Source organism: Crinia signifera, chromosome 9, assembly GCF_055691185.1.
Source record: "Crinia signifera chromosome 9, ASM5569118v1, whole genome shotgun sequence".
NCBI lineage: Eukaryota > Metazoa > Chordata > Amphibia > Anura > Myobatrachidae > Crinia > Crinia signifera.
This window is the reverse complement of record NC_139225.1, coordinates 22,085,976-22,098,699: the sequence shown is the minus strand read 5'-3', so window position 1 is coordinate 22,098,699 and position 12,724 is coordinate 22,085,976. Positions and strand designations below refer to the sequence as shown.

Below are 12,724 nucleotides of genomic sequence, written 5' to 3'. Positions count from 1 at the left end.
TGTCAGATGTATAATAGGCATTACGGTTTGTTATAATGGGGATCATGTGTGGCCTTATGTGTAATTGGCATTACAGCATGTGGCTTTATGTGCAATGGGCATTACGGTGTGTGGTATAATGTTAGGCCGCGTCCACTTTTCGCCACGCAGGAGCCCCGCCTACTACAAATCGGGGGGAAGGGGGCGCGAAACATGCCCTTGCTCTGGGCACCGTGACACCTAGCTACAGCGCTGACTGCAGGGGGGGTCAGATGTAACATATATTGCAGGACTTTCTTCGGGCTGCATCCACTCTGTGGAATCCCCTCCCACGCACAATAAGACTCTCCTCTAGTCTCTGGACCTACCCTGAGAACTCACCTCTTCAGGCAGCTTATCAGATTCCAGAACCGCCCACATAATCGGTCCTATCCAATCACATCCTTACTGTACATCCCACACATATACCCACTTAATTTTCTCTCTAACTTTCCATCCTCCTGACCCCAGGACAGCATTGCTGCATACTTACCTACCCTTCCAGAATGGCCAGGAGGAGCCAGAAAATCAGCTCCCCCTTCAGGCCTCCCAGAAGGGTGGGCAAGCCTGCCACAATTAGTGGGGTCCCCGCACCCTCTCCCTGTCAAATACCAGCATTTGCAGCGCTTTTGGGGAGGGATTATGCAAAAATTATGAAAATCGTGTAATTTAGTACCCTCCAAAAGAGTCGCAAATCACAGCATTTAAAGGAAAGGGCGGGGCTTAATGACTACAAGCGCTGCACCACCCCACAGAAAAGCTTGAGGAGAACCTTAAGGTAGGCAAGTAAGCATTGCTGGTTCACCTTATCATACAGACCACCGAGATCCACTATAATTAGGTGGACCATTGTGCAACAGATAACACCCACCCTTGGGTATCACTGCTTATTACCCGATAGAAAACTTGTGAGTAAGGCCCTCCTACCTACATGTCTGCCTGTTATACTAGAATATGACTAAAATGGTGCATGGACCATGTTACATGACTTATACAAGACTGCATGAGCTGAACATAACCAGCTTAAAGAGGAGATGGGATGTAATACCAGTGGAGATTAGGTGATGACTAGTGTACACCGTAAAATGGCTGCCTGGAGCGGACACTACGGCTCCAGTATAAAGGAGCCGTAGTGTCCGCTCCAGGCAGCCATTTCACAGTGTACACTAGTCATCTAAGCCATTGCTGTACAATGAGTGGGAATGGAGGATGTATGTAGAGTGAGTAATCAAAGAAAGAAAAAAAAGAAAAGAAAAGGAGGAGTGTGGCTTGGGATTGGTCCTCAACATGTAATAGATGACCATCTATGATTCAAACTATTGATGGTCATCTATTGTCGCTGACTGGCCTATTGGCCAATCGCAATAGGAGAGCTTGGGGGTGGAGCTATGCTCCGTGTCCTGGCACCTTGGGGGGGGGGGGGGGGGGGGGGAAGATATATATTTAGTGATAGTGCAAAAAATCTGTAGTGGGGTAAAAAAAAAATTGATTTTGAAATCATCGGTGGTCGCAGCCCAGGACTTGGAGGAGGAAGAGACACCTCTTTTTGGGACTGCTGCATATAAAAACACACACACTATGCTACACTGAACAAGAGTCAATGAGCCGCCACATATTTGAGTTGAAATAATAATAATAATAATAAATTGTTTTCTCGCCTCGTTTTCATCCACCCCACACAGAAGTTCTGTTCTCATTAACCCATTGAGTGCCAAATGAATCTGTCAAAATAGGTTTGAAAATTGGCTAGCAATACTTTTTATTCCTCAGAACGACCTGTAATTGTTACCTTATATAGGAAATATAATTTTTGTTTAAACAACATTTTTTCTATTTTATATAACAAATTTTAGCGACGCTGGTATTTTTAGCGGATATCAGCACTCAAAGGGTTAAAGGCAGCACTTGATTCAGCATGTCTTCCACTACGCATGGTACATCATGAGAATTAAATGCAAAGTGTCTCCTGAATGAGCAGTAAGTGTCAGTACTCCCAATTCCTTCAGGCAGGCCCAAGTGTACGATTATTAATCAGCGCAGACAATCGCTGTTACATTTGACATGACAGATTACGCCAGACAAAATGCCTCTGTACTCTCTGGAAAGAAACTCAGAGGATGTCATTAGCAATCACAGAATTAAAAACCGCAGAGCACGTCTGCAGAGAGGACTCCCATCCGCAATCAGAGGGGCTGGAGTACAGGTCACAGCAGTGCAATCACAAGTGGGTCCAGGACTCAGAACAACGTCCAACAACAGAAAGGATAAAGTGTAGTCAAAAACACACTAAAAGTAAGTTTGCCTCAGGCTATAGAAGTACTGCCCTCTAAAGCTACAAGACTGCATATTCAGCTAGCTTCTCAGTCACCTATAAAAGGCTCACCTGATGGACTGGGCTGAGAAATCGGGTGAAAATAGGCCCAAATCTCATGTGTACGTCATCCGATCTGTTGCCTGGTCCCGTGCGCATCAGATTAGAGTCGGTCAGAACATAAGAGGAGTCGGAATCGGACTCATCAGTCACACATAGCAGGTGCACTGCAGCACCTGACTCCGAAGTATCAAATAAGATTTTACTTGACGTCCTCTACCAGCTCCTACATTTTATGCAAAAAAAAAAAATTGTATGTAAGTCCTTATGGGGACCTTAAAGCATGCAAAATCCATGGTCTGACCCTGGTCTTTTAACACAGGAGTTTCCAGGGTTGGACCCAGCTTCAAACCCCATTTACACAGCACTGTGACCCAGGTCTGCGCCGTTTACACTGAACCTGGGTCAGCACTGCTTTTCCCTATGGATGACGACATTAAAAATGTACATTTTAGTACTGATTAACTGCCAGCCAACCTTCCCTCAATGATTTAAAATAAAAATTAAGAGACATGACTAGTTAGCATTTAAGAATGTTGGTTTATTTATTTTGTAAAATATTTTTTCACAAAGTTTTATTTAGTGCTCAAGCACACAAAGCGGTGTAAAAGTGCAGCATCACCCATGTGACACCCCCCAGCCCCCCAAATAATAATAATAATAATAATAAATATAAATGATACTGCATCCAATTATGATTTCTGTGTGCACTGCCCGTATCCTTCCTGGCTGCTGTCTTTTGCCACTGCAGCGCACTGTGGAAAGGCGTCCAGCACTTCTGGTATCCTTTCAGCACTACCCGGATGTCCCAACCTGGGTTGGGACCATTTACACCGCCCACGACCCAGGTCCAACCAGTGTTCAACCCTGGTCAGGACCTGGGTAAGAAACCAGTGTTACTGGACCTGGGTTGGCCCCTTTTACACCAACACTGACCTGGGTCCAACCTGGGTTATTCCTTGGTGTAAAAGGGGTATTATTCTGCCATGACAAGAGGTGGACGAGGAGCTAGAGCGTGTAAATGGAGCAGAAGCTTGAATCCGAAGCAAATGCGGACGGAACGTGAGCACGAATCAGAAGTGGCCAGAACGTGAATCAGAAGTGAATACAAATGAAGCTTGAGCATGAATCAGATGCAAATGCAGACAGAGCTGGAGTGTGAATCAGAATCAAATGTGGAGCTGGAGCATGAATCAGAAGGGGTCAGAGTGTGAATCAGAAGCGAATGAGGAGCTACAGCACGAATCAGAAGCAAATAAAAAAAGAACTGCGGCCTTGTATAAGAACTTTCCCTACTGAAGACGTTGTGTTTTGTCTGCAGATATTAATATGCTGTCTGCATATGATAGAGCGCATCTATAAAAGGGAGGTTATTAAGGTTTAATGATGTCTGGAATTTCTTTCATTCATCCGTTCCCGGGCAGATTGTGCTGCGCCTATTATTCCCTGGGGATCTGAAAGGATTTGTAACGGACACAGCACAGAGGATATTCGGAGACCAGAGACTACACACAGCCATAGCCAGGCTGGTCGCTTTCCAGCAGTGCCAGGTGGTAGAGCGCACAGCCTTGCTTATAGTAACATGTTACAGTATATGAGAACAGTGACATCCACTCACCGCTGTCAATGGGGGACGACAACACACAACCTGACAGATAACACAGGACTGCGGTAAGCGGAACATATTAAATGGCCACCTTGCTATTCCTACTTGTATATAAGCAACTAGGGAAACCAGGGAAGGTGCAAACCACTTAGAACAGCAATATACTGTATAGAAGTGGCTTTCAAGAATTCTACTTATTGCTTAATTGGGAAACAGGTGCACTATTTGTTTTTTCAAACGCATGAATCTCGTAGAGTCCTTTATAATCTACAATCTGCTTTCAATTCTGAGCAAAGTTCGTAGGCACAATGAACCTTCCACCATGGCTCCGCCCCTACCAGGGTGCTGGAGACAGCAGCTTCTTTCACGTTTCCTGTTATAACAGGCCTATGAACCATGTAATTGGGCCAGAAGCTAATCATTGATCATGCAGCCGCCGACTGGGCCTCTACAAGAGCCCTGTACATCAGTCAGCCTCATCTATACAAATATACATAGCTTCAGTCACCTAAGAGATCTGTTGCAGCCGATATCATCCATACACAGCACTGTGGGGTAAAATGGACTTCCATGAGCCGACATGCACAAGGTCAACTGAAAGGGTTGACACCGGAAAAACGTTAGTTTTTCTCATTTTTGAGTATCAACTTGAAGACTGGAGCCCATGGACCTCCAATTAGGTTCCTATTTCGCTCGCCATGCCTCAGGGCCGGTACCCCGCACCGATAACATTGTGCTCAGCAAGCAATGGGTCGACAACACTAGGTCGACAGGCAGCAAGGTCAACTAAAGTCAACTCAAGTCGACTTTTTTCTCCACAATTTATATTGTTGTTTTTCTGGGGTTTTTTTTTTATTCTCTTTACCAGAAATTTGATAGTGAGGGTCAGCGGTACATACTGCAAGGGTGAGGTGGGGCGGTGTCTGTTCCCCATGCCCAGCATCAGAAGATCCAAAACGATGATCAACTAATGGCAACAGTTAGTTTACGTTCATTCTAGCACCCGCTATCTTTGAAAACCCACGCAGTTCCTCTTCCCTGCCTGGGGTGTCGCTGTCTGCTGTAGTGCTTCTAGCACAGTGTGGTCTGTATATCATCACTGATACGCAAACCAGACCTGTGCTAGAAACACCACAGCAGACAGTGAGCAGGAACTGAATGGGTTTTCAAAAGGTAGCAGGTGCTAGAGTGGTCACTAGTTTACCGATTATCACATCTCACCATGCCGGCGACACATCATCACTCGGACCAGATTGACCTAAATGTGGTGGATAATGTGTGACACGTTGGATTTACATTTGGTCCCCGAGAGCCCCAGAAACAATGACCGATAGGACAGGGGATAGCCCACCCACCTTCAAATGTAAGTGCGAGGCAAAAGCAGCTCTAAGTGTATAATCATGCAAAGACTGGGGCTGATTATCCATCAGTAACACACTAGAGCGCAGCGGCTGGCCCTCACCCCAATGCACACTTTCTCCGGTAATCCTACAAGGAAACCAGAGCTACCAATGAGCCTTTGGGTAACACACAGAACAGTGAGGAAAAGTAGGATTACTGTGGTAGGAAAGTGACTCCGGCATGTACACAATGCAATGTGTTTGCTGAGGCTGATTAATATACAGAATGAAGTTTGTTTAGTGTTGCCTTCAGAAGTATTTTTATCCCAGTTATTAAAGATTACAGGAAAAATAAAGCGCGTGCGAGTTATCTGCCAGATATACGGCATTCGGTTAATATTACATATATGCTTCTTGCATCATCAGACCAGAAAACAGTATCAGGGAGAGCACTGGCAGGGTGTGTATGCTACCGTGCAACACAGACCCTGCCATCGTGCAACACAGACCCTGCCCCCCCCCCCCCCCCAAGACCGGGCAACACAGACCCTGCCACCGGGAAAAACAGACCGTGCAACACAGACTCTGCCCCTGAGACCAGGCAACACAGACCCTGCCACTGGGCAAAAAAGGTCGGGCAACAGACCCTGCCACTGGGAAAAACAGACCCTGCCATCGTGAAAAACAGACTGTGCAACACACTCTGCCCCCGAGACCAGGCAACACAGACCCTGCCACAGGGCAACACAGGCCGTGCAACACAGACCATGCCCCTGAGACCGGGCAACACAGACCCTGCCACTGGGAAAAACAGACCATGCAACACAGACTCTGCCCCCGAGACCAGGCAACACAGACCCTGCCACAGGGCAACACAGGCCGTGCAACACAGACCATGCCCCTGAGACCGGGCAACACAGACCCTGATCCCGGGAAACCCAGGCCTTGCCCCTGAGCAACACAGACCCTGCCACAGGGCAACACGAGCTGTGCAACACAGACCCTGCCACAGAGACCGTGCAACACAGACCCTGCCACCAGGAAACACAGACCATGCAACACAGACCCTGTTCCCCCAGAGACCGGCAACACAGACCCTGCCGCTGAGTACAGAACAAACCACAGCACAGATTCTGCAACAAAGGTTCTTAGGGGATGACACAGACGCAGTGACTGGACAACACAGAGGTAGCGCTCTCCCAACAGTGAGCAGGTGGGGTGGGTTAAGAGAGAAGCAGAAAGAGAAGCGTAAGTAAGAGAGCAGAGAAAGAGAAGCGTAAGTAAGAGAGCAGAGAAAGAGCCAGCAACCCAATGTTCAGTGACAGGACAAGGCAGAGGTAGTGCTCTCCCAACATCGTGGAGGTGATAGGGTGGGTAAGAGCAAGCAGAGAGAGACACACAGGCAGCAACATAGCAGCAAAGACAGCCACAGCAGCAAGAGACACTAGAGAGCAAACAGCAGCAAGAGACACTAGAGAGCTGGCTAAAGAGCAGCAGAGTGACAGCCAGGTAACAGAGACAGCAGAGTGACAGCCAGGTAACAGAGACAGCAGAGTGACAGCCAGGTAACAGAGACAGCAGAGTGACAGCCAGGTAACAGAGACAGCAGAGTGACAGCCAGGTAACAGAGACAGCCAGGTAACAGAGACAGCAGTGTGACAGCCAGGTAACAGAGACAGCAGTGTGACAGCCAGGTAACAGAGACAGCAGTGTGACAGCCAGGTAATATAAACAGCACTGTGACAGCCTGGTAACAGAGAGAGCAGAGAGGTGGCCAGGTAACAGAGACAGCAGAGGAGGTGGCCAGGTAATAGAGATAGCCAGCTCATAGAGACAGCCGGAGTCCCGGGCTCACCTTGGCCGGGAAGTGGATGCCGTGCTGGAAGGCTTCCTCATTGTGCAGCGGGACCCGGGAGTCGCATCCATCATCCACTAGGTTGTACCTGTTCCTCACCGGCATGGTCCCTATAACCCCCGGGCAGCACGCCCGGCTCCTGGGGGCGGCCCGATGCGGGGCTCCGGTGTTCTTCTGGGCTGGGGACCCCGCTCAGCCCCCTCGGTGTGTCTGCTGCGCCCGGCTCATGGCGGTGCTACGCCCGGCTGTCCCTGGCTCCGGGTGTAGGAGAACAAGCCCGCTCCGGCCGCTCTCGGGCTGCGGTGATTTGAATGAGAATCTCCGGCCCCTTCGCTGCGATCTCCGGGCACAGAGTCGCCGCCCATTGGCTTAAAGTTCTGTCACGTGCTGTAGCCGGCCAATCAGATCAGGGAATAAGGCGGGCTCATCCCAATTGTTACCAGAGGGATTCAAAACGGTTGAGACTAGTTCCCCTTCACCGTAAGGACCTGGGGAGGAGATGGGGCAGGGAGAGGAGGAGCAAGTTCAGAAGAAGGGACCCAAATGGACCCTCGCATAGCTCGCTTCGCTCGCAATGCTTCGGGCACGGTGGCTCGCTTCGCTCGCCACAGCTTTAATAACCTCCTCCACGCCCTAGTGGATGGTAGGGCATGAAATACCGCCTGTCGGCACATGTCGGCTCAAAAAAAGTTGTCTTGTTCTGACCTTGCTCCTCCTCTCCCGCCCCCTCTCCCGCCCCCTCTCCCGCCCCCTCTCCTCCCCAGGTCCTTACGGCGAAGGGGAACTAGCTGCTACCGATTCAAAACGGACAGAGAGGGTGAAATGTAATAGGAATGCAGGGCCGGCGCTACCCGCTCAGCAGAGGATGCAAAGCAGGGCAGGAGAGGCGCTACTGTCCCTGCTCTGCATCCCCTGCTGTCTCTGAGGCTGCCGGAGGCACAGAGTTCCCTCCAGACTCCTAAACATCAGGGCAGCAGTACGAACTAAAAGGGGCGGGGCTACACGGGTGGATGGGCGGGGATACATGGACGGAGGGGCGGGGCTATGATGGAGCAAGACTGAAGAGAGACACAGGAGAGGCTGAGCTGCCAGGACAGCAGCAGACTAAAGTGTGAGTGTACTAATGTTGGCAACTGGTGTGGGCACGTGTATAGGCAGGCAGCATTACCAATGTCAGCAACTGGTGTGAGCATTTGTGTAGGCAGCATTACTAATGTCGGCAACTGATGTGGGCATGGGTATAGGTAGTGCTACTAATGTCGGCAACTGGTGTGAGCATGTGTGTAGTCAGCGCTACTAATGTCAGCAACTGGTGTGAGCATGTGTGTAGACATCGCTACTAATGTCAGCAACTGGTGTGAGCATGTGTGTAGACATCGCTACTAATGTCAGCAACTGGTGTGAGCATGTGTGTAGACATCGCTACTAATGTTGGCAACTGATGTAGGCATGTGTATAGTCAGCGGTACTAATGTCAGCAACTGGTGTGGGCATGTGTGTAGACAGCGCTACTAATGTCAGCAACTGGTGTGGGCACGTGTATAGTCAGCGCTATTAATGTCGGCAACTACTGTGGGCACGTGTATAGTTAGCGCTACTAATGTTGGCAACTGCTGTGGGCACGTGTAAAGTCAGCGCTACTAATGTCGGCAACTGGTGTGGGCACGTGTATAGTTAGCACTACTAATGTCAGCAACTGGTGTGAGCATGTGTGTAGACAGAGCTAGTGATGTCGGCAACTGGTGTGGGCACATGTATAGTCAGCGCTATTAATGTCGGCAACTGGTGTGGGCACGTGTATAGTCAGTGCTACTAATGTCGGCAACTGGTGTAGGCACGTGTATAGTTAGCGCTACTAATGTCGGCAACTGGGTGGGCGTTCTGAATAAGCAGCCCTTCAAATGTGGGTATATCCAGGAGCATTATGTGTAGCATAATCAGTATCATATGGGCATTATGGTGCATGGCATATTTTGTAAGGAGAATTATGGTGTGTGGCATAATGTGTAATGGGCATTATGGTGTGCTGCATATTGTGTAAGGGGCATCATGATGTGTGACATAATGTGTAATGGGCATTACTTTATGTATAATGTGCCTTACTGTGTGTGGTATAATGTGTAATGGGCATTGAGGTGTGAAGCATAATGTGTTATGGGGATTACAGTGTAATTGGTACTTTTATATGACGATGCCCATTCCCCATAAAGCTACGCTCCTACATTTTTGCGCGCTCCTACGGCGCAAACTCTCCCTGTTTTTTGAACTCATGGCACCAAAATGGCTAGTTACAGCTGTGTAAGGTGTATAATATTGTGCTACTATGTGGTGTAATTTGGAGTGGGAGTACTATTGTGTGGCCATTCCCTTTGTAAAGCTTGGGTGGGCGCAAATTTATAGTTTGCAGGAGGGCGCCAAACCCCCTAGCATTGGCCCTGTAGGAATGTAGAGAGATTTGGTAAGACATCTGGTACTTGTTTCCTAGCAGGGCGCCTAGATTTATTACGTACGCAAACGTAATGAAATCGCATCGCATCATGTATATATAGTAGCATGCGATTTTCTCGTACCCGCTCCTATTCACGTAAATTAGTTATTAGTTAACACATGTCGTCATTACTGTGTCAGCTGTATGAATGTGTTCCTAAAACATCAGCACTATCCACGCCACCCGAAGCGTGGCGAGCGGCGGCGGAACGCGTCCTCCAACCTTTTTATACCCCCACTATCCACGTCGAAGTGGAGTTGATTTTATATAGTGTGGCGAGTGCAGAGAGCCACCGGGCCCAAAGCGTGGCGAGCGCAGCTAGCGCAGCGAGGGGACGCGGATTACTTTACATGTATTCCGCAGGTCCCCTCGCAGGGCTCTCACATGGACATCCTTAAAACCTGGCCAGTAATTATGGAGTTTGGGACATTCTGCCTTAGCCTATAACACTGTTTTTCTGTAGCCCGTGTGGTGTTATTCCATGATGTATCGCACGACCTGTGGCACAATGTAATGTATTAATTTGGAGCTCTATAAATCATGTGATACTGCATCAGCTAATGTTAGACACATTTATTTATACACAAGTAAAACAATAATCAACAAATCTAAAATAATGACAGAGACCTATTGGCGAGGAAAATCGTCAGGTTACTAATTACTAGCTGAAGTACCCGGCGATACCCAAGGTTAAATGTTAAATGATCAAGTTGTTAAGTTATCAATGAGTTCGGTGTAACTGTCACCATAATAATAATAATTAGCAGCTTAGCAGCTCTTCCAACACACCCATGAGGTGGCTGCTCAATGTCGTTTTTTTTTGTGGGGTGTCGCCAGTAGCCCTAATCCCCAGCTTGTTGCCGTCAATTCCCTCCAGTTTTTAGAATAGAAAAATGATTGTAGAAACTGGGAGGGATCAGGAACAAGTCTTTACAATCATTAGATTGTTTTCAGAAAAAATATATATAAAAAAAGAAAAGGATAAAAAAAATGTAAAAATTTATTAATAGTAGATGGGAACTTACCGCTTTAGACCTTTGATCTTACATTGTGGTGGTTCTGATTTGCCGGGGAGCCATCAGGTGAGGTGGGAGAGAACATTCAGGCTGAAGAGTCCCTCGCGGCACAGAGGGCAGATGTTGGTGACCTTCAGCCATTCTGTTAGACAGGGAACATGGAAGGTGTGGTGACAGTGCGACAAAGCCATTTCCGTACCTACCTCAATGCTAGAGATGCAGATGGTGCAGTACTCTGGTTTCTCTCCTTCTGCAATGGTGTGCCTGCAGAAGGTGGGGAGGCGGGGCTTGAAGAACTGCAGGAATATTTCCAGCAGGAGGCGATCTGGTCTCACTGCCTCTGCCTGATGGTCACTGGCACTGGGCTCATGTCCTCCTCTTCCTCTCTGTCCAGATCTTCCTCTTCCCGATGATGGTCCAGATCTTCTTCCTGATCGACTCCCATCGGATGGTCTGCGGCGTCCTGACCTCAGCCAAGGCAGTCTGATGTTCTGGCTGGGTCCATCTAAATGATATTTCATATATTGTAGATATAACAAATAGCCATATGTGACATGTGAGGATCAGATATTGCTGGTGTACAATAAGAGTTACAGCAATAACATGATTGTATATATTAAATTACCATACAACTGAAAAACAGAGCTGCAGCAGTATGCGTGTACGGATGCAGGCCCCAATGTTTAGCGGTTCCTGATCTGTAAGTAACAGCATGGGAGGTGCCAGCCAGTAACACAGGGACACTGGCCAACCACCACTACTATAATCCCTCCCACCACATATGACAACTGCTAGAGAAGAGGAATTGGTCTAATGGTGGCCATACACCTACAGATTTATCTTCAGATTTGGCTGGTTGGAACAAAAACATGGTTATGGATGAGAGCAAGTTGACCATTTGCTTGGAAATGCTGGAAAACTGCCAAACTGTCATTCAGAAATCACCAGATTTTTGTTCCAACCAGCCAGATCTGAAGATAAATCTGCAGGTGTGTGGCCACCTTAAGATTTAATTTACATAACAAAAATTTTACTGACCTTCATTTCCAATTAGCTGGGCCAACTCTCGGCGGCTCATTGTAGCCGGAGGCAGAAGGTGATCAAAGTAAGAAAAAAAAAAAAAAAAGGGGGAAAAAGAAAGAAAAAGCACAGATTTAATTGTGCGCTGAGCTCCACTCACTGGTACAGTAACTCACAGAGATCACTGGCAGCGATTACTAGCCAAAAAATCAATCTCACCTGAGAGGTATTTTCTTTCCTGTGTCCACATCCACTTCTGCCCAGGAAATGCCAGTGCTGAGGCTTTACACCATGCATCATTCAGATGTGGCATGCGGGCGGCAGTTGGTGATGGCCGTGCGGCACATCACATCTACATTATATTCCACATCATCCTCTTCCCACTCATCTTACACAGGCGGACAGGGGGAAATGGCCAAAAACAGACACTCAAACATATGTACATGTGTAAAACTAGCTTCTGTGCATTAAAGTAGCAACCCAGTATCTGTAATACACTGTGAGACAGATTTATTAAGCCTGATGAAGTTGCACCAGCCAATCAGCCCCTAACTGGCAATGTTATGCTGTTAGGAGCTGATTGGCTGGTGCGTTATCACTCTCCACTTTATCATGTCACCAGGCTTAGTACATGTGGCCCTGTGGGAGGTGATTTGCTGATGAAATGAAAATGTAAAGAAAAATACAGTTTTCCAGATTATTTGATGCTGCGCATCTCAGAGTGTCTCAGTTGTGCTGGGTGACTTGTGCTGGATGTCGCATTACAGCTACAATAGGTACACGAGGATGCATCTGTATGTATGTAGGTAGATATGTCTATACTAGGTGATTCATCTTCACACCGTCGTAAGGAGCTGCGCCCCCTTAATTTGTGAACGTTTGTATATGAGAAATATGGTTAGAATTGTATGAAAGATGCCTGTATTGCAACTTGAGTTATAGGTGAAATGTGTTAAATAGAGAGCATATGATTTGGAAGGGGGTGTGTATTGTTTTGTTTAATTAAAAAG

General features: G+C 47.7%; 1 protein-coding gene across 2 annotated transcripts in view; it reads right to left on the bottom strand.

Annotated features, from left to right (window-relative positions):
* LOC146035214 (carboxyl-terminal PDZ ligand of neuronal nitric oxide synthase protein-like) overlaps positions 1-7,581 on the bottom strand; it is an 86,604-nt gene extending 79,023 nt beyond the window's left edge. Inside the window, exon 1 of one of the 2 annotated variants that reach the window (XM_083158541.1) lies at positions 7,191-7,581. In XM_083158541.1, coding sequence (XP_083014667.1) covers positions 7,191-7,295 — 105 coding nt within the window. In that variant the 5' untranslated portion in view covers positions 7,296-7,581. The remainder of the gene's footprint in view (positions 1-7,190) is intronic. The other variant, XM_083158540.1, reaches the window with a different exon arrangement.
* Positions 7,582-12,724: the final 5,143 nt, after the last annotated feature.